Below are 24,969 nucleotides of genomic sequence, written 5' to 3'. Positions count from 1 at the left end.
ACACCATGAATGTGAGGAGGTCCACTGGAACCAGGAGGGATGGACTCCTGGACTCCCCAGCTACCTGCGGGGTCCTTCCCGGTGTGAGGACACAAGACCTGTCCTGGGACGGGCCCGCATCCAGCCCTACAGTCGGTGTCTGCGGTGAGGGCTCGGTCAGCGGAAAGCGCATGACAACCCACGGGCAGGCCGGGCCGGGGGCGTGGTTAACGCGGGCCCCGCCCCCCGCCCCCGGCGCCGAGCGGACGCGCCCGCCTGAAGCAGCCAATTGGGAAGCGCAGAGCAGGTTCAAACACAGACGGCGGGTGAACATGGCGTCCTCGACTTGGTCTGAGATGTGATCGGCCTGCCTTCTGGCTGAAGATGTGGCGGGTGAAAAAACTGAGCCTTAGCCTGTCGCCTTCGCCCCAGACGGTGAGCGGGAGAGCTCCGGCGGAGAGAGCTGGGCCGGGCTGCTGGCGCGGGGGCACCGGCCGTGTGGACTGTCCTGGAAAGTTGGGTCGAGCCGGGGGTTGGGTGCTTGTGGAGTCTTTGTTCGCTTTGCCGCTCCTGCGCGACTAGAGTGCGAGCCTACTCTTCTAATCGCCTCTTGGGCTTCTTAGGGAGGGAGGAAGGGCGGGCTAGCAGAGCCCAGACTTCCTCACACTAGCCCTCTTTCTTGGTTTCTTTCTCAGGGAAAACCAGCTATGAGAACTCCTCTCTGCGAACTTATCCTGCAGCCCGGTGCCCTCACCAACTCTGGAAAAAGGCCCCCCGCTTGCTCCTCGCTGACCCCATCACTGTGCAAGCTGGGGCTGCAGGTGAGATTCGCCTGGACAGCTTCTCAACTGGGCTGTTTGCCCAGGGTGAGAGCTCAGGGGAACAGCGGGCCAGGGCTAGAATAATTAATAACGATAATGAAGTCTTCTACGTCAGTGACATCCATTTACAGCTATTCAGGCCAACAGAGAGATGCCCTAGGGTGGTTAAAGGAAATCCACTGAGAACCTGAATCTCTGTTTAGCTGTTAGTTTTTATTACCTCCTCCTCCTCCCTTCGACCTTTATCAAACTACTTAGAAATCCTGCCACCCTGATTAGTGCTCTTCCTCCAACATGGGGTCACTTATGGAAAGGTCAGTCAGCTGTAAGATCGAGGCAATATCCATTCACTCTAGGAGGCAGTCAGAACTCTCCTGGGATCAATTTACACCACTGGAAGGCAGGGTACTTGGATCACCTTAGTTTAAACTAGGCCCTCTGCAGAATTGCCCTCACTGATTTGTACTTTTGTTAAACGTCTTGAGAGATGTAGCCATGTAGAAACTGCATTTCAGTTGCTGTCAAAACTTGTCAAGGAAGAAGCTTGACTCCTGTATAAGATTCCTCAAAGAAAGGCTTTGGGACTAACTGCCTGGAAAAATTGTCTTCCTGAAGAAATTGCTATCCTTTTCTTTCTGATAATGAGAACTATGTAGTTTACCGTATTTTCCCTCTTGCTCTGCCTTCTAGAAAGCTCAAGGCCAAGCTGGATCATCACATACAGCTTCTGTTACTCGCAAAATAGGAAGTTTTGCTTCCTCTTTTTTGACCATGACTTTGTTATTTCATTAATCATATCTATTCATTTTCATGCATATGAATTATTTTTGGATGGAGATGGGATATCAGTAAAATAGGTTTGAGGAGGAAAGAAGAGTGTATAAAGACAGATGACATCCTGAGTAACAGTAGGATGATAGCAGTCTTTCCTGAAAGAGTTGCAAAATACCTACTGTCCAATAGAACTTCCTGGGATGAGGGAAATATTTGATAATCTGTGCTGTCCAGCATGGTAACTACTAGTCACATGGTTACCAAGCACTTAAAATGTGGCTGAGGTGACTGAAGAATTGAATTTTTTTGTTTTTGAGATGGAGTCTTGCTCTGTCACCCAGGCTGGAGTGCAGTGGCGCGATCTTGGCTCACTGCAATCTCTGCCTCCAGGGTTCAAGGGATTCTCCTGCCTCAGGCTTCTGAGTAACTGGGATTACAGGTGCATGCCACCACACCCAGGTAATTTTTTGTATTTTTAGTAGAGACAGGGTTTCACAATGTTGGCCATGCTGGTCTCAAACTCCTGACCTCAAGTGGTCCACCTGCCTCGGCCTCCCGAAGTGCTGGGATTACAGGTGTGAGCCGCTGTGCCTATCCTGAAGAATTGAATTTTTAATTAAATTAAATTAAAATTTTTTTTTTTTGAGATGGAGTTTCGCTCTTGTTGCCCAGGTTGGAGTGCAATGGTGTGATCTCGGCTCACTGCAACCTCTGCCTCCCAGGTTCAAGCAATTCTCCTGTCTCAGCCTCCGGCATGTGCCACCACACCCAGCTAATTTTTGTATTTTCAGTAAAGATGGGGTTTCTCCATGTTGATCGAGCTGGTCTCGAACTCCTGGTCAGGAGTTCGCCTCTTCGCCTCCCAAAGAGCTGGGATTATAGGCATGAGCCACTGCGCCCAGCCTGAATTTTTAATTTAAATAGCTACGTGTGACTCGTAGCTATCATATTAGACAGTACAGCTTAAGGTGGAAAATAAATAAGTACTAGGTAGAAATTGAGCTCTATAGAGCTTATAGAATTTATTATGATTATAATTAATTTATTTATTTTGAGATGCAGTTTTGCTCTTGTTCCCTAGGCTAGAGTGCAATGGCATGATCTTGGCTCACTGCATCCTCTGCCTCCTGGGTTCAAACGATTCTCCTGCCTCAGCCTCCCTAGTAGCTGGGATTATAGGCATGTGCCACCATGCCTGGCTAATTTTCGTATTTTTAGTAGAGATGGGGTTTCGCCATATTGGCCAGGCTGGTCTCGAATTCCTGACCTCAGGTGATCCACCTGCCTCAGCCTCCCAAAGTGTTGGGATTACAGGCGTGAGCCACAGCGCCTGGCCTGAGCTTATAGAATTTAACCATAATTATTTAATCACAGTAGCAGAATACTAGATTGAAATTGAATTCTCCTTCCCTCTTAACTACTGGGCGTACTACCTCCAGATGTAGTCAGCTACTCGATGAAAAGGGTTTTCCCCAACAAAACAGCCATTATTTTTGTTTTGTAAACAAATTTTTTTTTGAGAGTCTCACTCTGTCGCCCAGGCTGGAGTACACAGTGGCACAATCTTGGCTCACTGCAACCTCTGCCTCCCGGGTTCAATCAATTTTCCTCCCTCAGCCTCCCAAGTAGCTGGGATTACAGGTGTGTGCCACTATGCCTGGCAATTTTTTTTTTTTTTGAGACAGAGTCTCACTCTGTCACCCAGGCTGGAGTGCAGTGGTGCCATCCAGGCTCACTGCAACCTCTGCCTCCCAGGTTCATGCAATTCTCTTGCCTCAGCCTCCTGAGTAGCTGGGATTACAGGCATGTGTCATTACGCCCAGGTAATTTTTGTATTTTTAGTAGAGACAGGGTTTCACCATGTTGGTCAGGCTGGTCTCGAACTCCTGACCTCGTGATCTGCCCGCCTCAGCCTCCCAAAGTGCTGGGATTATGGGCGTGAGCCATGGTGCCTGGCCTAATTTTTTTTTTTTTTTTTTTTTTGATACAGGGTCTCACTCCTTCATCCAGGCTGGAGTGCAGTGGCGTGATCTCAGCTCACTGCAACCTCCGCCTCCCGGGTTCAAGCAGTTCTCCTGCTTCAGCCTCCCTAGTAGCTGGGATTACAGGCGCGTGCCACCATGCCCGGCTAATTTTTTGTATTTTTAGTAGAGGCGAGGTTTTACCACGTTGGCCAGGCTGGTCTCAAACTCTTGACCTCAAGTGATCCGCCCGCCTTGGCCTCCTCAAGTGCTGGGATTATAGGCGTGGGCCACTGCTCCTGGCCTATTTGTAAATTTTTTATTATTAATAGATTTTAATTGTTTGAAGCATTTGAATATATAAATGTATAAGGAAGAAATATTTCTGCTATCTTAGATAACTGTCATATTTGACAATTCTTTCATGCATCTCTTTATGTGTGTCTATTTTGTATATATGCACACACACACACTCATCTTTATATTGTCTTTTTTTTTTTTTTGAGAAGGAGTCTCGCTGTGTCGCCCAGATTGGAGTGCAGTGGTACGATCTTGGCTAACTGCAACCTCTGCTTCCCAGGTCCAAGCGATTCTCCTGCCTCAGCCTCCCGAGTAGCTGGGACTATAGGCGCCCGCCACCACGCCCCGCTAGTTTTTGTATTTTGAGTAGAAATGGGGTTTCACCATATTGGCCCAGCTGGACTCGAACTCCTGACCTTGTGATCCGACCGCCTCATCCTCCCAAAGTGCTGGGATTACAGGTGTGAGCCACTGCGCCCTGTCTTTTTTTTTTTTTTCTTTTGAGACAGGGTCTTGCTCTGTTACCCAGGCGACAGTGCAGTGGTGTGATCTTGGCTCACTGCAACCTTGAACTCCTGAGCTCTAGCAATCCTCCCACCTCAGCCTCCTGAATAGCTGGGACTATAGGTGTGAGCCACCATATCTTTTAATAATTTCAAAATTAAAGTAAGATACATGAAATTACAATAAAACATAACAGCATAACAAATTACTATAAAGTACATGTCCATGTAACTAATACCCAGGTCAGTAAGTAGGACAGTGCCAGAATATCAGAAGCCCTTTTTAACCTAACTTTGGTTTTGTTTCATCCACTGATACAAATGAGAAATTTCACGTTTGATTATTTTTTTGTTTTTTGGTTTTTTTTTTTGAGACAGAATCTTGCTCTGTCGCCCAGGCTGGAGTGCAGTGGTGCAATCTTGGCTCACTGCAAGTTCTGCCTCCTGGGTTCACACCAGTCTCCTGTCTCAACCTTACAAGTGTCTGGGACTATAGGTGCCCGCCACCATGGCCGGCTAATTTTTTGTATTTTTAGTAGAGACGGTTTCATCGTGTTAGCCAGGATGGTCTCGATCTGACCTCATGATCCACCCGCCTCGGCCTCCCAAAGTGCTGGGATTACAAGCGTAAGCAACTGCGCCTGGCCTGTTTGATTATTTTTTTAATAAATAATTGGACTTTCTATCTAAAGCTTCCAAAATAGTTTTTTCTTCGTTGTAGCACAGAAATTTTACAATTATGTGTCTAGCTTGTATCTTTTTTAGTCAGTCCTGCTTAGAAACTGGTGAGCCATTTTAATGTGCAAACTCAGGTCTTTCATTGGGGCAATTTTCTTCTAATATTTGTTAATCAGTGCCTTATGTATATATGTTCTCTTCTGGGATTTCTTTTATTTAACTGTTAGGTTTCCTGGGTTTATCTTCTAATTCTCTTAGCTTTTCCTTCAGATTTACATTTCTTTATATTTTTATCTTTGCTTTTTTTTTTTTTTTTTTTTTTTTTTTTTGAGACGGAGTCTCGCTCTGTTGCCCGGGCTGGAGTGCAGTGGCCGGATCTCAGCTTACTGCAAGCTCCGCCTCCCGGGTTTATGCCATTCTCCTGCCTCAGCCTCCCGAGTAGCTGGGACTACAGGCGCCCGCCACCTCGCCCGGCTAGTTTTTTGTATTTTTTAGTAGAGATGGTGTTTCACCATGTTAGCCAGGATGGTCTCGATCTCCTGACCTCGTGATCCACCCATCTCGGCCTCCCAAAGTGCTGGGATTACAGGCTTGAGCCACCGCGCCCGGCCTATCTTTGCTTTAAGATATTTCATCCACTTGTCCAGGCCAGTAATTCTAGTTTCAACTCTGATAATTTACTCTTTAAATTCATTTTACTGACATTTTTTATGTAAAATAATATTTATTATTTCTAAAAAGTCTTTTTGTGTGTATTTATGTTGTAGTTAAAGCTTAAGTACTCATGTTTTTTTGTTGTTCAGATTATCATCTGTGTCTTCCGGCAGCTCTGTTTTGTTAGGGTCTACCTTTTCTTTTATGTATTTATTTATTTTTTTTTGAGACAGGTTTTTACTCTGTCACCAAGGCTGGAGTGCAGTGATGCGATCTTGGCTCACTGCAACCTCTGCCCCCTGAGCTCAAATGATCCTCCCACCTCAGCATCCTGAGTAGCTGGGACTACAGGCACGCATCACACCACCATACCCAGCTAATGTTTGTACTTTTAGTAGAGATGAGGTTTGAACTCAAGCGATCCACCCACTTGTGGCCTCTCAAATGCTGGGATTACAGGCATGAGCCACCGTACCTGGCCTAAGGTCTGCCTTTACTAACTATCCTAGTGTTTATCCTTTCTCTGGCTACCAGATCCACTTAAGATCATTCATATTTTCTTTTGTTGTTCATTGAGTCTCAGGTCCAGCAATCGTGCAGTTGGTAGAAGGTGCACTTGTCTTTCTCCCTGTGACCCAGCAGTAGGGAGGTTGTCAGTCCCTTGTCAGGGCATCAGGAGGAAGTCTCTCTGCTCTTTAGTCTCCTGTGCTACAAAGTGAAGGTCTCTTCAAATCCCAAGGGCCAACTTGGTTCAACCTGTGTTCAGGATGCCCTTAGCTCTGTGGACTACAAGACTAGGTCACTGGCACAGGTTAGTGTTGCCCTTTCTCCCTGGACTTCATGGATCTCTGTGGTCCATATGCTTTCTAACTCTGGTTCCCAAATTCTCATCTGTTTCAAGAGGGAGAAGATCTTTTTTTTTTTTTCTTTTGAGATGGAGTCTCAAAGAAGTCTCTCTTGCCCAAGCTGGAGTGCAATGGTGCAAACTCGGCTCACTGTAACCTCTGCCTCCTGGATTTAAGCAATTCTCCTGCCTCAGCCTCCCAAGTAGCTGGGATTACAGGCATGCGCCACCACGCCCAGCTAATTTTGTAGTTTTAGTAGAGATGGGGGTTTCACCATGTTGGTCAGCTGGTCTCAAACTCCTGACCTCAGGTGATCTGCCCGCCTCGGCCTCCCAAAGTGTTGGGATTACAGTCGTTAGCTACTGCGCCCAGCCAAGAGGGAGAAGATCTTGTACCAACTCTAGATTCTGACAGAGCTTGAGCCTTCACTCACACCCTTTGGACCCCTCCTACCTGTTCATCTACAAGTGCATTAAGATTTCAGAATGGAAAGGAGTGGGGTCATGTTCAAGCTGCCATCTGCCCATGATACAGATCTATATTCTCAGCCGTGGTTTTTTTTTTTTTTTTTTTTTTTGAGACGGAGTTTCTCTCTTGTTGCCCAGGCTGGAGTGCAATGGCACGATCTTGGCTCACTGCAACCTCTACCTCCTGGGTTCAAGCGATTCTCCTGCCTCAGCCTCCTGAGTAGCTGGGATTACAGGTGCCCGCCACCACACCTGGCTAATTTTTGTATTTTTAGTAGAGACAGGGTTTCACCATGTTGGCCAGGCTGGTCTCGAATTCCTAACCTCAGGTGATCTGCCTGCCTCGGCCTCCCAAAGTGCTGGGATTACAGGTGTGAGCCACCACGCCCGGCTGTCAGCCTGTTTATAATGTAGGCTGGTTCACTTGGAAGGACCCAAAATGGCTTAGCAGCTTTTCTTTCCCTACTATTGGGTCTCTATATGAGCAACAAAGATTAGCCAAGTTCTTACCTAAGCAGAGATAGTAAGAATTCTTTTCTTTTTTGAGTTTGGACACTATCTTGCACTCGTAATTGTATGTTGGGAACCAAATTGACCGCCTTAGATGACTACTTTTGTTTCCTTTGGCAGGAAGGCAACAACAACTCATCTCCAGTGGATTTTGTAAATGCCAAGAGAACAGACTTCCCTTCAGAACATTTCAGTCATTCCTCAAAGTGGCTAGAAGCCTGTCAGCATGAATCAGATGAGCAGCCTCTAGATCCAGTTCCCCAAACTAGCTCTACTCCTAAAACATCTGAGGAAGCAGTAGACCCACTGGACAACTATGTGGTTAAAACCATCGTCCTTGTACCATCTCCATTGGGGCAGCAGCAAGACATGACATTTGAGGCCCATTTAGATACCATGGCAGAGACAAACAGCATATCTTTAAATGAACCTTTGAGAACAGGAGATCTGGTGAGAGAGGAGGTGGCACCCTGCATGGAAGACAGGTTTTCAGAAGTTGTTGCTGCTGTATCTGAGAAACTTATCTTTCAGGAATCTCCGTCCCATCTCTTAGAGTCTCCACCAAATCCCTCTTCTGAACAACTACATTGCTCCAAGGAAAGCCTGAGGGACAGTAGGACTGAGGCTGTGCCTGAGGACTTAGTACCTTCTGAAAGTAACGCCTTCTTGCCTTCCTCTGTTCTCTGGCTTTCCCCTTCAACTGCCTTGGCAGCAGATTTCCCTGTCAATCATGTTGACCCAGAGGAGGAAATTGTAGAGCATGGAGCTATGGAGGAAAGAGAAATGAGCTTTCCTACACACCCTAAGGAGTTTGAATCAGAAGATCAAGCACTTGTCTCAAATGTGGAAGATATTCTGTCTGCATGCCTGACACCAAATCTAGTAGAAATAGAATCCCAAGCAGCTCCAGGCCCAGCAGTAGAAGATGTTGGTAGGATTCTTGGTTCTGATACAGAGTCTTGGAAGTCCCCACTGGCCTGGCTGGAAAAAGGTGTAAATACCTCCGTCATGCTGGAAAATCTCCGCCAAAGCTTATCCATTCCCTCGATGCTTCGGGATGCTGCAATTGGCACTACCCCTTTCTCTACTTGCTCGGTGGGGACTTGGTTTACTCCCTCAGCACCACAGGAAAAGAGTACAAACACATCCCAGACAGGCCTGGTTGGCACCAAGGACAGTACTTCTGAGACAGAGCAGCTCCTGTGTGGGTAAGTGCCCCTATGTTCTTGTGCCTCGTGAGTTCCATTATCCTGGACCTTCCCCTCCCATCCCTTCCCCTCCCTTTCTTTTTGTCATGTTCTTCTGTTTCTGCTGCAGCCGGCCTCCAGATCTGACTGCTTTGTCTCGACATGACTTGGAAGATAACCTGCTGAGCTCTCTTGTCATTCTGGAGGTTCTCTCCCGCCAGCTTCGGGACTGGAAGAGCCAGCTGGCTGTCCCTCACCCAGAAACCCAGGACAGTAGCACACAGACTGACACATCTCACAGTGGGGTAAGAAGGTTCCTTTCAAAGCTTGAAGGATCCCAGTGGGCTCTCTTCCTTGGAATTGAAGCTGAGAAGCTGCCAGAGGGCAAAGGGGACTCCTATCACAAGCTTATACTTAGAACATTTGTAAAAGCTGAGAATCTGGGCAGGCACGGTGGCTGATGCCTGTAATCCCACTGCTTTGGGAGGCCAAGGTGGGAGGACTGCTTGAGGCCAGGCATTTGAAACTAGCTTGGGCAACATAGCAAGATCCCATCCCTACAAAAGATTTTTTAAAAATCAGCTGGATATGGTTTTGCATGCCTCACTACTCAGGAGGCTGAGGCAGGAGGATCGTTTGAGCCCAGGAAGTTAAGGCTGCAGTGAGCTATGATCATGCCACTGCACTTCAGCCTGGGCAAGACAGTGAGACCCTGTCTCTTAAACAAAAAAGCTGAGGATCTGAAAAATCCCCTTAAAGCTATGGGTAGTCACTATACTCCTGGGGTACATCAAAACTTTCCAAAGGAATGCAAGCAAGGAAAGTTTTAAAGGAATTGGTTTTTAGATCATCATCTTCCGCATGTATTCTTTTTCTTCATTTTTTGCATTGGTAGACTATATTTAATATTTTAAGAAAAATTGTGAATAAGCCTAAAACATTTTTTAAAATAATTTTTAATTTTTGTGGTTACAGAGTAGGTAAATATATTCATGGGGTCCATGAGATGTTTTGATATAGGCATGTGATGGGCAATAATCACATCATGGAAAATGCAGTATCTGTCCCCTCAAGCATTTATCCTTTGTGTTATAAGCAATCCAATTATACCCTTAGTTGTTTTTTTTTTTTGAGACGGAGTCTCACTCTGTCACCCAGGTTGGAGTGCAATGGTGTGGTCTTGGCTCACTGCAGCCTCCTCCTCCTGGGTTCAAGCGAGTCTCCTGCCTCAGCCTCCCGAGTAGCTGGGAATACAGGGGCATGCCACCACACCCAGCTAATTTTTGTATTTTTAGTAGAGACAAGTTTTCTCTATGTTGGCCAGGCTGGTCTCGATCTCCTGACCTCGTGATCCACCTTCCACCTGCCTCAGCCTCCCAAAGTGCTGGGATTACAGGCATGAGCCACTGCGCCCAGCCTGTTTTTTTTTTTTTTTTTTTTTGAGATGGAGTTTCACCCTTGTTGCCCAGGCTGGAGTGCAGTGGTGCGATCTCGGCTGACTGCAACCTCCGCCTACCAGGTTCAAGTGATTCTCCTGCCTTAGCCTCCTGAGTAGCTGGGAGTACAGGCATGTGCCACCACACCCAGCTAATTTTGTATTTTTAGTAGAGATGGGGTTTCTCCATGTTGGTCAGGCTGGTCTCGAACTCCTGACCTCAAGTGATCCGCCCGCCTCGGCCTCCCAAAATGCTGGGATTACAGGCATGAGCCACCACGCCTGGCCTATTTTAGTTATTTTTAAATGTACAAATTACTATTGACTGTAGTCCTCCTGTTGTGCTATCAAATATTAGACCTTATTTATTCTCATTATCCACATATATTCTTCACTGTTTTTCTTTCCTGCTTCTCCATTCTTAAATGCCTGATTGCCTATGCCCACTTTACTAAAGAAGAACATACTTTCTTTTCTTTTCTTTCTTTTGAGACAGAGTCTTGCCGTCACCCAGGCTGGAGTGCAGTGGTGTGATCTTGGGTCACTACAACTTCTGCCTTCTAGGATCAAGCCATCTTCCCACCTCAGCTTCCCAAAGTGCTGGGATTATAGGCATGAGCTATTGTGCTCAGCCTCCCTTCTTCTGTTTCTACTTATTCCTATTGTTGTTTTTCTGTGTTTTGGTTTTTTTTTTTTTTTTTTTTTTGAGACGGAGTCTTGCTCTGTCGCCCAGGCTGGAGTGCAGTGGCGTGATCTTGGCTCATTGCAAGCTCTGCTTCCCGGGTTCCCACCATTCTCCTGCCTCAGCCTCCTGAGTAGCTGGGACTATAAGCGCCTGCCACCAGGCCCAGCTAATTTTTTGTATTTTTAGTAGAGACGGGGTTTCACCGTGTTAGCCAGGATGGTCTCGATCTCCTGACCTCGTGATCTGCCCGCCTCAGCCTCCCAAAGTGCTGGGATTACAGGCGTGAGCCACCACGCCTAGCCCCTATTGTTTATGTGAAGAAGATTTCTCAGTGTTTACATCTATCAGAATGGAAAGGAGTCAGCTGGCATGGTGGCTCACGCCTGTAATCCCAGTACTTTGGGAGAGTGAGGTGGGAGGATCGCTTGAGCTCAGGAGTTCAAGACCACCCTGGGAAATATGGTGAAACCTCACATCTACAAAAAAAATACACAAATTAGCTGGGTGCAGTGGTTTGTGCCTCTAGTCCCAGCTACTTGGAAGGCTGAGGTGGAAGATCACTTGAGGCCGGGAGTTGAAGGCTGCAGTAAACTGAGATCTTGCCACTGCACTCCAGCCTGGGCGACAGAGCCAGACCCTGCCTCAAAAAACAAAGAGTCATGAATTGTTGCTGAACCATTTCTTATTGCTAGAATTATAGTAATCCACAGATACATGAACTAATAAGGGGAAGGAAGCTCCATCAATTTCATTAATAGGTGATTCCCAATTAAATTTTGCTGAGCATGTTTATTTTATTAGAAATTATATTACAGTGACTACTATACAACTGATTAAAAGATTTCTCTATCCAAAAGAAAACTTTTTCACTTTAAAGTCTTCTGGTCAAAGGAGTTTAAAGGAAATTTTAATTTAAATTTAGATGAACTTTTGTTGTTATTGCAGAGATGATGGTTAATAACAGATTTTATTTTTATTTTTTGAGATAGAGTCTCGGTCTGTCACCCAGGCTAGAGTACCATGTTGTGATCAGGGCTCACTGAAGCCTCAGCTTCCTTGGCTCAGGTGATCCTCCCACCTCAGCCTTCTGGGTAGCTAGGACTGTAGGTGTACGCCACCACACCTAGCTAATTTTTTTGTATTTTTAGTAGAGATGGGGTTTTGCTATGTTGGCCAGGCTGTTCTCAAACCCCTGGGCTTAAGTGATCTGCCAGCCTTTGCTCCAAAGCACTGGGATTACAGGTGTGAGCCACTGTGCCCAGCTAATAACAGACTTTAAAGCATACAAATATATTACATTAGGATGAAATTGTGAGAAAAATAAATGTTCAAAGAGAAAAAGCGATGACATAATAACATTTCTGACTGCTAAGAAGAGCTTTTTCTTGTATTTTTAAAAGAGAGCAACTAGGTATCATATCATTTTGGTGGATGTAGTATTTATGCCACTGGATATATTTAAGAGTAATCTAATTATTTTAGGCTGGGTGTGGTGGCTCACACCTGTAATCCCAGCACTTTGGGAGGCCGAGGTGGATGGATCACCTGAGGTCAGGAGTTCGAGACCAGCCTGACCAACATGGCGAAACCCCGTCTCTACTAAAAATACAAAAATTGGCCAGGCGCAGTGGCTCACGACTGTAATCCCAGCACTTTGGGAAGCCGAGGCGGGTGGATCACGAGGTCAGGAGATTGAGACCATCCTGGCTAACACTGAAACCCCATCTCTACTAAAAATACAAAAAAATTAGCCGGGTGTGGTGGCAGGCACCTGTAGTGCTCCAGAGGCTGAGACAGGAGAATGGTGTGAACCCAGGGGGCAGAGCTTGCAGTAAGCCGAAATCGCACCATTTCACTCCAGCCTGGGTGACAGAGCGAGACTCTGTCTCAAAAAAAAAAAAAAAGAAAATACAAAAATTAGCCGGGTGTGGTGGCAGGCGCCTGTAATTCCAGCTATTCGGGAGGCTGAGGCATGAGAATCGCTTGAACCCAGGAGGTGGAAGTTGCCGTGAGCCGAGACTGCACCACTGCACTCCAGCCTGGGGGATAGAGTAAGACTCTGTCTCAAAAAAAAAAAAAAATTATTATTATTATTATTTTTTGAGACAGAATCTCACTCCATCGCCCAGGCTGGAGTGCAGTGGCACGATCTTGGCTCACTGCAAGCTCCGCCTCCCGGGTTCCCAACATCCTCCTGCCTCAGCCTCCTGGAGTAGCTGGGACTACAGGCGCCCACCACCACGCCCGGCTAATTTTTTTGTATTTTTAGTAGAGACAGGGTTTCACCATGTTAACTAGGATGGTCTCGATCTCCTGACCTCCTGATCCGCCCGCCTTGGCCTCCCAAAGTTCTGGGATTACAGGCGTGAGCCACCGCACCTGGCCCAAAAAATTATTTTAAATTGTCAATATTGATAATATGCTGGACATTACAGTCTTTGTAACAATTTAAACTTAAGAGTACTTAGTTTTTGCAGGAAATATGAGAGGAAAGTAGCTAAAAGACCACTGTTGGCCCAACATGGTGGCTCACACTTGTAATCCCAGCACTTTGGGAGGCTGAGGCTGGCAGATCACTTGAGGCCAAGAGTTTGAGACCAGCCTGGCTAACATAGTGAAACCCCATCTCTATTAAAAATACAGAAGTTAGCTGGGTATGGTAGTACACTCCTGTAATCCCAGCTACTTGGGTGGCTGAGGCATGAGAATCCCTTGAACCCAGGAGGTGGAGGTTGCAGTGAGCCGAGATCGCACCAGTGTACTCCAGCCTGGGCAACAGATTGAGACTGTCTCAAACAACAACAACAACAACAATAACAACAATGTTCTAGAGGACTCTGTTACAACACAGGCCTAGGAAGGAAGGGAATGGTGGCAGGTGAAGGAACTGATAGCACTTCATCATTGTGGCTGTTGAGATAATAGGTGGCTGCTGCTAAGAAGAGATGGTCCCCAAATGTGCAAAGACCTCCTTTGAGTTGAAAATATCCTCAAAGTAGTGACTTACCATTTGCCAAAAATACTGGAAACCGTAAGCTCCGTGTTCCTCCAGCTGCTCAATTTCTCTCCTGTTTTCTTATCTTCGTATCCTTTCCTCTGGTTCTTGATCTTGTTTCCCATCCCTGAATCTGCCTTGCATCCTCTTCCCCTGAAGCTTGCCAGGTCCCTTTGTAGGCCACTGAAGCAGAACCAAAGAGGGGAAATGACATACCGTTAGCCATTCTCCATCACCATGCCATGTCCTTGCTGCCTGGCTGCCTCCTTCACATTAATCTCATCACCTGCCTGACTGTCCAGCTGAGCACTATGTGAGCCCTATCCAAGCTCATGTGCTACTCTGTGCCTTACTGCACGATGCAGCAGTGAATGATAACTGCTTTGCTGGGGAAGGGAGCCATGAACTCCAAGAAATCAACACTGCTGCTCCAGTAGTAATTTTTTCCCCAGATGATGGCTGCCTTGCCTCAGTAATGAAGACTCCCACTTTTCTCTTAGAACTTATCTTCCAGGGTTCTACTGCCTTTGAGATCATACTTACTTACTCTATGCATACTATGAGTTTTATCTATTTGACCCAGGATAATGAGCAGACAATTAAGGAAGTAAAAATGATGAATAAATACCTAAGAAGGTTAGCATTATTGGCAATAAAAAATGCAAATTGAACAGTGAGATGCCATTTTCTTGTGACTCAAAGCAAATAATAAAATAGGTAAAGCTGGTAAGCATACTCTGTTTATGTGTAGGATATAAATTGGTTCATCCTTTTTTTTTCTTTTTTTTTTTTTGAGAGAGGATCTCACTCTGTTACCCATACTGGAGTGCAGTGGCATGAACATGGCTCACTGCAGCCTCTACCTCCTGGGCTCAAGGGATCCTCCCACCTCAATCCAGCTGAGTAGCTGGGAATACAGGCACGTGCCACCATGCCTGCCTGGCTAATGAAAAAAATTTTTTTTTTTTTTTTTTTTTTTTTTTTAAGAGATGGGGTTTCACTATGGTGCCCAGGCTGGTCTTGAACTCCTGGACCTAAGTGATCCTTCTGCCTCAGCCTCTGAAGGTCCTGGGATTACAGGCATGTGTCACTGTGCCTGGCTAAACAAAGAAATTTTTTACCTACCTGTGGATTTTTCTTTCTGACTTGGCTTCACTGAATTGTGAACTTTGCTCCTACTTTTAATAGGAAAGGTGGCTGGGTGTGGCGGGAGCACTTTGGAAGTCCAAGGCAGAAGGACTGTCTGAGGCCAGGAGTTTGAGACCAGCCTGGGCAACATAGCAAGACCTCATCTCTACAGAAAATAAAAAATAAATAAAATAGGAAAGGCTCCTATAACTCACTGGGTGGGAGGAAGAATGAGGTGCTGGCAGTACATGTTGCCTACTCAAAAGGAACAACTTGGCTGGTCACGGTGACTCACTCCTGTAATCCCAGCACTTTGGCCACCAGCCTGGCCAACATGGTGAAACCTCGACTCTACTAAAACTATACAAATTAGCTGGGTGTGATAGTGCATGCCTGTAATCCCAGCTATTTGGGAGGCTGAGGCATGAGAACTGCTTGAACCTGGGAGATGGAGGTTGCAGTGAGTTGAGATTGTGCCACTGCACTCCAGTCTGGATGACAGAGCATGACTGTGTCTCAAAAACAAACAAAACAAGGAATAACTCTGTTTTTCTGGCTAGATAACTAATAAACTTCAGCATCTTAAGGAGAGCCATGAGATGGGACAGGCCCTACAGCAGGCCAGAAATGTCATGGTAAGTGTTGATTGACCTTACACCACCATTGGGTCTCCTGTGAAGATCAAGAATGGAGAATCCTGGGTGGTTAGTAGATGGTGATACTAAGCTGTGGTGGTGAAGGAAGGTTTCCAAACCTTTGTAAAGTATATCTCCTTATAGAGAGCTTGGAATTTGGGGTTAGTGGTTTTCCTCCCCAGTGCCCCTGTTGCCTGCTTAGTGACTATTTGATCTCACCTACCCATTTTTTGCTCTACAGCAATCATGGGTGCTTGTCTCTAAAGAGTTGATATCCTTGCTTCACTTATCCCTGTTGCATTTAGAAGAAGATAAAACTACTGTGAGTCAGGAGGTAAGCAGCATGAAGATGGAGGTAGAGGCCTGTGGTGGGACTAAAAGCCATAAAGAGGAACCAGACACATCAACTGATTCTTATTGTATACTCTCAGCATACAGAAATCTTGGTCTCTTGCTGTTTTGATTTACTGAAGAAATTGAGGGCAAAGCTCCAGAGCCTCAAAGCAGAAAGGGAGGAGGCAAGGCACAGAGAGGAAATGGCTCTCAGAGGCAAGGATGTGGTAAGGTGCCAGGCATTTGTTCTTGTATGTGGGAGGTTTCCACCTCAAGGTTCCTGTAGGAACACAAATGCACTTTAGACACAGATGGGTGGCCTAAGAACTGCCTGCCCTGGGGAGTAAAGAACTGATCTATTGGCCGGGCGCGGTGGCTCAAGCCTGTAATCCCAGCACTTTGAGAGGCCGAGACGGGCGGATCACGAGGTCAGGAGATCAAGACCATCCTGGCTAACACTGTGAAACCCCGTCTCTACTAAAAAAAAAATACAAAAAACTAGCCGGGCGAGGTGGCGGGCGCCTGTAGTCCCAGCTACTCGGGAGGCTGAGGCAGGAGAATGGCGTGAACCCAGGAGGCGGAGCTTGCAGTGAGCTGAGATCCGGCCACTGCACTCCAGCCCGGGTGACAGAGTGAGACTCCGTCTCTAAAAAAAAAAAAAAAAAAAGAACTGATCTATTGAGGTGTCAGATGGTTACAGCTTTTTGTGTTGGCTCCCCTGTTGCCCACTGTGTCCTTGCAACCTCTTCCCTCAATAGGCAGAGACAGTGCTGGAGGCTTTCTGTGCACATGCCAGCCAGCGCATCAGCCAGCTGGAACAGGACCTAGCATCCATGCGGGAATTCAGAGGCCTTCTAAAGGACACCCAGACCCAACTGGTAATTTAAGGGCATTTTCTTTCCTGGGGTCTGTGCTGACAGACTGGGAGGGTGGCTGCATACTCCCACTTTGCTGTATCCAAAGGGAAGGGGCTCCCGCCTAGGCAATCTTTCTTTTGTAGGTAGGGCTTCATACCGAGCAAGAAGAGCTGGTTCAGCAGACAGTGAGTCTTACTTCTACCTTGCAACAAGACTGGAGGTCCATGCAACTGGATGTGAGTATTTGGGGCCATCATAATTAATTCCTTACTCACATTAAGTCCTGTTAGGAGCTTTGCCTCAAGTGTGCTCTACTGACCTGCTTGCTTCCCCTGGTAGTATACAACATGGACAGCTTTGCTGACCCGGTCTCGACAACTCACAGAGAAACTCACAGTCAAGAGCCGGCAGGCCCTGCAGGAACGTGATGCAGCAATTGAGGAAAAGCAGGAGGTACAGACCAGGAGTGGGGACTGCTTAGGCTTGGTTTCCTTTCTAATGTGTGATATCATTAGCCTCTTACCCTGGATCTGTTTTCTTTTCACCCTGTGGGTTTGGAGTCCAGCCAGGTCCCTTAGCTGTAAGATGGCCTTAAGCCCAGTTTTTTCCTTTGCCCTTCAGCATCTTTACTTTAGCAGCTTTTCTCCTGTCTCCACTTTTTCCTGAGGATCAGCCTTATTTTCTGTAATGTTGATGCCCAGGAGCAAGGTAGTTTTCTGTCTTGTTCAGAAAGAGAAGCTGGACCAAGTCCTGGGATTATTGATTCAGGAGGAACTACAGGAGGAAAACCATCTTTTCTTCCTAGGTTTCCAGGGAGCTGGAACAAGTCTCTGCCCAGTTAGAGGAGTGCAAAGGCCAAATAGAACAACTGAAGTTGGAAAACAGTCGTCTAGCAACAGGTGTTTGTGTGTGTGTGTGTGTATGCACGCATGTAAGCAGTTGAGCCCTGTTAAGGCTTGGAGTGTGGCACTAGAGCAAGGAAGTATCAGGAGCACTTTCTTTGGAGCAGAAGTTTGGGCAGTTTCTGGCCTCGTAACTGCATGGTGTCATTAGGATACTTTTGTTCTAGATCTCCGGGCTCAGTTGCAGATTCTGGCCAACTTGGACAACCAGCTAAAAGAGCTACAGAGTCAGCATGCCCATTGTGCCCAGGACCTGGCTGTGAAGGATGAGTTACTCTGCCAGCTTACCCAGAGCAATGAGGAGCAGGCTGCTCAGTGAGTTCCTAACAGGGTATTGTGGCAGTAGGCATCCAGGAATTAGGACCAAATGGGATCTAATATATGGTCTCTGACAGATGGCAAAAGGAAGAGATGGCACTAAAACACATGCAGGCAGAACTGCAGCAGCAACAAGCTGTCCTGGCCAAAGAGGTGCGGGACCTGAAAGAGACCTTGGAGGTAAGGAATATGGCTTGGGCCAAGGGAGCTGGCAAACCTCAGGAGTGTGATTCTTGCCTGATAGTGTTGAGGTAAGGTTTGAGACCATGAACTAAAAAAACTAGTGCCTTCTGTCCCTAGGGCACTAAAATTCTCCCTCCCTGTCTTGCTTCTTCTCTTGTCTTCCCAGTTTGCAGACCAGGAGAATCAGGTTGCTCACCTGGAACTGGGTCAGGTTGAGTGTCAATTGAAAACCACACTGGAAGTGCTCCGGGAGCGCAGCTTGCAGTGTGAGAACCTCAGGGACACTGTAGAGAACCTAACGTAAGTTCTCTAACTTTCTGTACTTCCCCCAAGTGCTTATATTTTTTTGTCAGGAACACTTCTAGAAGCCAAAATCTCCAAGAAGAGAACTGTGAGTGTTGAGCCTCTTGTTTCTCTCCTTTAATGCAGCTCTGTGGGGATTTGGGAGAGGCGTTCAGAGAAGGTAATTTGGTCTTTGGTCATCTTCCCTGTTCCTTATTTCAGGGCTAAACTGGCCAGCACCATAGTAGATAACCAGGAGAAAGACCTGGAGAAAACACGGCAGTACTCTCAAAAGCTAGGAGTGCTGACTGAGCAACTACAGAGCCTGACTCTCTTCCTACAGACAAAACTAAAGGAGAAGGTAGGATCCTGGGGTTCCTTCTCTTGTCTTCCAATTGTATTCTTTATTTTACAGAATAGTCTTCATAAAACATTACTCTTTTTCTAACTGTGACCTTATATGACTTTCAGTTACCTACAGGACCTCATTAGCCTGTTGCTTAAACCCTTTTTCCCCTGTCTTCTACCTCCCTATTATGAACACTTTGCCCCAGCTAGACTGCCTGTATGCTACACATATGTCCCCATTTTTATCTCCAGAACCCAGACTCTGGCTGTTCCCACATTCATTCTCTTCTTTCTTCAAACTGGAAATGCCTTTTCTATTAAAATCATCCCTTCCAACCCAGGCAACATGGTGAAAACCATCTCTACAAAAAATACAGAAATTAGCCCAGGTGTAGTGTTGTGCACCTGTAGTCCCAGCTATCCAGGAGGCTGAGGTGGGAGGATCACCTGAGCCTGGGAAGTTGAGGCTTGCAGTGAGCCATGATCATACCTGGTTAATTTTTTGTATCACTGCACTCCAAACTGGGTGAGAGTGAAACCCTTTCCCCCCACAAAAAAGAAATCTTCCCTGGTTCACCTTCTTTGAAATGTTCCCAAATCAAATCATGTGGACCTGGCGATCTTTTTTTCTGCCATATTTCTCATGAACTTACTCTCCTTTTGTATTTGTATTAATTTTCCTTGGATACCTGGTCTCTTCAATCAGACTATGTTTCAAGAAAGTAGAAATATAGCCTTCTTTGGCCTCCCTGCAGTGTGCACTAAACAATAAATGGTTGATATCATTCAGAATACACAGGTAATTAGCTTATTCAGCAGATAAAGCCACAACAAATATCCTAAAATCTGGCAATTGCTTATGACCTGATCCTCTTTCCCAACTGGGTGCCGAGCCCAGGAAATGCCAACAAATCTACAGTTTAGCATGGAAGACAACCAGATGTAAACTTGTCATTTGACTTGTGATCATGGTAGAGGTCTGCATGGACCACTGTGAGAGATAGAGAGGGGAAGACCACTTCAACCTTCGAGAATTAGGATCCCTTCTCAAAGCAGCTGACCTTGGGTACAGTCTTGAGGTTTAGAAGTTTGTGGGGTAGGGGTGGGTATTTAGGAACGCCCACTAGACAGAGGGAATGGTGTATGAAAGTTTCATCTGACGACATATGAGAGTCATATGTAGAAAGACATGCGCATTGTACATGATGTGTTCTTTTTTGTAGTGTCTACCTTATAAAACCTGGGTTAGGTGCTGGGACTAGAGGATGAACAAGGCAAGATGCCGCTCATATGGAATGCAGCAAGTCTGAGGAATGGGAAGCAGCTCTTTATGGCTGCAGCGTGAGAGCTATGTGGGGCAAGGCAGGAGACAACACTGGAGAAGTAGGCAGAAGGCAGATTTTGAGGGCTTGAAATAATGGCAGTTTTATAGGCGGTAGAAAGGAAAGGATGGAGTGAATGGATTCAATAGATATTTAGGAAGCAGATGCAGTAGAACCTGGTGACCAATTTGATGTAAGAGGCAGAAGAGTGAATGATGATCCTTAGATTGCTAGGAAAGAGGGCCCAGTGGGTTAGCTGTGTTAGTGTGTGGAGACGGGGTAGTGACACCTCCGGATCATCTCCGTGCTCAGGGAGCACTTCACCTATGTGTCGGGAGGAATAGCAATAGGAAGCACTTCAATTCCCCACAACTCAGACACCCAGACGGGAGGGCAGAGGACCAAGGCTGAAAGGAGTGGAGAGCCTGAGAGAGAGATGAGACTGAGGGGAGGTAAAGGTGACGCAGGCTAACCAGTTAGCGGGAGAGACCTAGACTGGGGGTGGGCAGAGAAGGTGGGAGAACTGGAGAGAGGACCTAGCCTAGGAGGAGAGGGAGCAGGCTGAGCAGGAAATGCTCTGGGTAGGAGATACAGACTCCAAGGAAATATCCAACAAGTAGAGGAGGATTTGGGATTGGAAAAGCTGAGGTCCAGGTGGGAGAGCTGGGAGGGATAGAACAGGAAACGTTGAGCCATGGGGTTTCAAGTATGTGGAAAGGAGCAAAGATGTTAGGAAAGGGTCGAAAGGGCACATCCTGGAGTCCCAGGTAGCAGGACAAGGATGGCAGGGGAAGAGCCAAGGAGACAAAGCGGAGATGCTGAGCGGCTCCTGCCTTGCCCGGCCTTACCTGTGCACAGCCAGTTAGCGGCTGCAGCCACAAGCACAGCTCCTCCAGAACTGAGGCCAGCAAGCTTTTCCTATAAATGACTATATAATAAGTACTTTGGCTTTTTGGGCCATATCGTCTCTGTCTCAACTACTCAACTCTGCCTTTGTAGTTCAAGAGCAGCCATAGATGATATGTAAATTAATGGGTCTGGCTGTGTTCCAATAAAATTTATTACAAAAATAGTTGGCAGGCTAGATTTGACCTGTAGGCCACAATTTGCTGGTGTTCCCTCTCCCTGCTCTAGAATAGTAAATACAGGAGTAGGAACAGACTTTTGATAGGGTGGCACGGGGAAAATGATGAACTCAGCTTCATACAGATTTGACTGTGGAACCTTCTGGTAGATTCTTTACAGGCAGTTAGCCTTTTGAGTCTGCAGACTGGGAAAAAATCCAGTTGAGAGAGGGATGGAAGTCATTCATGTGGAAGGGAAGTTTGAAGTAGATGTTTTTGTGGCGCTCCCAAGGCAAGGCCACCCTGGGAATGAATTAGAGTAAATTTAGGGCCAAGGACTGAACCCAGAGGATCCAACAGTTAAGGAAGGACCTGTGGATAGAGAAGAAATAACCAGAAAGGTGTGAGGCCTGCCTTTAAAGGAGAGAGACTCATGTCCTGCAAGCTAAGAAAAGAAAGTTTCTAAAAGAACAATGTGGTCATCAATATCAAATAGGTCAGGTAAAACAAGAGCTTCAATGTATGCATTGCATTTGAAAGTAAGGCTGCCACTAGTGAACCAAATGACAAGAATTTAGGCGGAATGACAAGGGAGAAGCCTGAGTGTAGTGGGCTGGGGAGTTAACAGATGGTGAGAATTATAAACAAGTATAGGCTGGGCGCGGTGGCTCACGCCTGTAATTCTAGCACTTTGGGAGGCCGAGGTGGGCGGATCACGAGGTCAGGAGATTGAGACCATCCTGGCTAACACAGTGAAACCCCATCTCTACTAAAAATACAAAAATTAGCTGGGCGTGGTGGCGGGCGCCTGTAGTCCCAGCTACTCGGAAGGCTGAGGCAGGAGAATGGTGTGAACCCAGGAGGAGGCGGAGCTTGTAGTGAGCAGGTATGGCGCCACTGCACTCCAGCCTGGGCCACAAAGCAAAACTCCGTCTCAAAAAAAAAAAAAGAAGTATAGGCTCCTTCTTTTCTTTTTTCTTTTCTTTTCTTTTCTTTTTTTCGCAGTAGCTAAAAGGGGATTTAAGGTAAGAAGAAGGGTTTTGTTTAGGTTTGTTTTTAAAATACTGCTGTTTTTGTGGGAGAGGCTGAAGAATATAAACATGTTCAGGGAAAGGCACTAATGGAGAAGTTGAAGATAGAGAATTGAGATAATAGGTGGAACAGTATTTTGGAAGAGATGGCTGGGAGTTACCCGGAAGCCCAGGAGTTCACTAGACCTGAACAGCAGCTATTTTTTCTTCTTTGCCCTTAGACTGAACAAGAGACCCTTCTGCTGAGTACAGCCTGTGCTCCCACCCAGGAACACCCTCTGCCTAATGACAGCACCTTCCTGGGAAGCATCTTGATAGCAGTGGCAGATGAAGGTTAAAGGCCCTGGGATTTGAGGGCGGGAAAGTTGTAACCCTGCTCCCGATATCTTCAGCTGTTGAAGATGTCCACCAGCAGGCTTGTCTGTCTTACCCTGGCTTCCGTTATGATAGACCCCTCCCTGGATCACCAGAGGGGCCCTCTCCCATTATTGGTTTTTCTCTTAGAGCCAGAATCAACTCCTGTGCCCTTGCTTGGAAGTGACAAGAGTGCTTTCACCCGAGTAGCATCAATGGTTTCCCTTCAGCCTGCAGGTTAGGAGGGGCTCCAGGGATCCTGCCTCATTTCTAGAAAATCTGGTGGTGATAAGTAAAGACAAAAGCAGTGAGAAGTGCTTTGCTCTAAAAACCTCAATTCTACTTGGGCTCATTTTATTTCTGCCTTCTGGGATCTGTAATGTTCCAGACATTCAAATCCTGTGGGTGGGGAACACGGATACGAGTTGTGGAAATGATGGCTATACACTCCTTCCTTCCATGGCTGGAAGGCTAGACCTCTATCTGGGACTTTCTCTTTTAGAGACCCCAGGTATGGAGGAGAGCCTGGCAGAAATGAGTATTATGACTATTGAGCTTCAGAGTCTTTGTTCCCTGCTACAAGAGTCTAAAGAAGAAGCCATCAGGACTCTGCAGCAAAAAATGTGAGTGGGATGCAGTTTTGGTGACAGAGGGACAGTGAGACAGCCTCTTATGCCAAGGGTTCAACTGGCCCCTGAGAGGACAGGAATGTTGCTGAATTCTTCCTTTCTTCAGTTGTGTGCTGCAGGCTAGGCTACAGGCCCAGGAAGAACAGCATCAGGAAGCCCAGAAGGCAAAGGAAGCAGACATAGAGAAGCTGAACCAGGCCTTGTGCTTGCGCTACAAGGTGAAGGAGGGCCCTAGAAGTGGGGCAATGAAGAACTGGGGCAGCTCTACTGGCCCACTGGGAGCCATTATCTCTCCAGCAATCTGGGTGGTGGGGATTTTCCAACCACTGCCCTAGTTTTGCCCTTCCTGGGGTCAGACATTTCACATTTCAGCTATGGGCTGACCTATCTTCCCAGGCAGACCCAGGAGAGAAGTCAGGAACTCTAGCAGAACTCTCCCAACACTGAAATGTGCCTTGCCTGGCTTGGCCCTGGAGGAAGAATTGGAGTGATATCAATTGGTCTCATGTGGGCTGAGCATGGGTCAGGCACTCTCTCCTATCTCCTGGCAAGGGCTGTGAAGAGACCAGCTCTCCATGTTTCTTCTCACCTTTCCCTCACAGAATGAAAAGGAGCTCCAGGAAGTGATACAGCAGCAGAATGAGAAGATCCTAGAACAGATAGACAAGAGTGGCGAGCTCATAGTATGTTCACCATCATGCCCAGGCCTTTGCCTTCTGTGTTACTGGTCAGCCAGGATCCCAAATATGAGAAATGGTTTACTTTGTTCACCACACGTTGTCTATCCTTATGTCCTATTGGACACCTCTCCATTCTATTCCCAGAGCCTTAGAGAGGAGGTGACCCACCTTACCCGCTCACTTCGGCGTGCGGAGACAGAGACCAAAGTGCTCCAGGAGGCCCTGGAAGGCCAGCTGGACTCCAACTGCCAGCCTGTGGCCACCAATTGGATCCAGGAGAAAGTGTGGCTCTCTCAGGAGGTGACTCAGAGTTAACAGAGGAGCTGGACAGCAGGTGGGGACCCCAGGCTGTACCCCTGTTGATCTGGACATATTTCTAGGTGGACAAACTGAGAGTGATGTTCCTGGAGATGAAAAATGAGAAGGAAAAACTCATGATCAAGTTCCAGAGTCATGTAAGAATGTCCATGCCATTCCAGGGCCATTTCCTACCATTGTTAGCAAATGCCCTGCCATGTTTCCCCTGTCCTACCAAGCTTGCTCTTCTTTTATGTATAGGACTTATAAAATCTGTTTGCTTTCTAGAGAAATATCCTAGAGGAGAACCTTCGGCGCTCTGACAAGGAATTAGAAAAACTAGATGACATTGTTCAGCATATTTATAAGGTATAGGCAGGAGGGAGGTGATATAACTAATGTACCTGGTACAAGGCCTGGCCCCAGGAGGTACTAATGAGCACAGCTCTTGTTCCCAGCCTTTACTGAGAGCTGGGCCTGAATCACTTGCAGGCTTCTCTGTGGTGTCTGTTTTCTCCCCTCTAATTCAGCGGCTGCCTCCTGGGGCTGGGAGCCCTGGGCCTTGGGCCTGTGGTCCTGAGCTGCTTTTTCTGCCTCTCTTCCCAGACCCTGCTCTCTATTCCAGAGGTGGTGAGGGGATGCAAAGAGCTACAGGGATTACTGGAATTTCTGAGCTAAGAAACTGAAGGCCAGAATCTGCTCTACCCCTTTTTACCTGCAATACCCCTTTACCCCAATACCAAGACCAACTGACATAGAGCCAACTGAGATAAATGCTATTTAAATAAAGTGCATTTAATGTATTTCTCCAA

The 24,969-nt window shown here is 46.7% G+C and overlaps 1 protein-coding gene across 2 annotated transcripts; it reads left to right on the top strand.

Moving 5' to 3' along the window:
- The first annotated feature begins 237 nt into the window (after positions 1 to 237).
- SPAG5 (sperm associated antigen 5) lies at positions 238 to 24,969 on the top strand. Of its 2 annotated transcripts, XM_033181794.1 has the most exons (24): positions 238 to 414; positions 675 to 800; positions 7,613 to 8,700; positions 8,810 to 8,984; positions 15,483 to 15,557; positions 15,799 to 15,891; positions 15,989 to 16,117; positions 16,649 to 16,768; positions 16,891 to 16,983; positions 17,087 to 17,200; positions 17,553 to 17,646; positions 17,817 to 17,964; positions 18,045 to 18,147; positions 18,317 to 18,450; positions 18,655 to 18,793; positions 22,419 to 22,530; positions 22,702 to 22,788; positions 23,054 to 23,174; positions 23,287 to 23,398; positions 23,783 to 23,863; positions 24,005 to 24,160; positions 24,241 to 24,315; positions 24,446 to 24,526; positions 24,764 to 24,969. In XM_033181794.1, the coding sequence occupies exons 1-24, from the start codon at positions 364 to 366 to the stop codon at positions 24,833 to 24,835; spliced, it is 3,579 nt and encodes a 1,192-aa protein (XP_033037685.1). In that variant the 5' UTR covers positions 238 to 363; the 3' UTR covers positions 24,836 to 24,969. The 2 variants fall into 2 exon arrangements, with proteins under 2 accessions (XP_033037685.1, XP_033037686.1); XM_033181795.1 differs by lacking the exon at positions 238 to 414 and adding an exon at positions 6,254 to 6,481 and having other exon boundaries at positions 683 to 800; positions 24,241 to 24,526.

Source organism: Trachypithecus francoisi, unplaced genomic scaffold (assembly GCF_009764315.1).
Source record: "Trachypithecus francoisi isolate TF-2019V2 unplaced genomic scaffold, Tfra_2.0 Lachesis_group20, whole genome shotgun sequence".
NCBI lineage: Eukaryota > Metazoa > Chordata > Mammalia > Primates > Cercopithecidae > Trachypithecus > Trachypithecus francoisi.
Note: the sequence above shows the minus strand (reverse complement) of the source record. Positions and strands in the feature narration are given on the sequence as shown.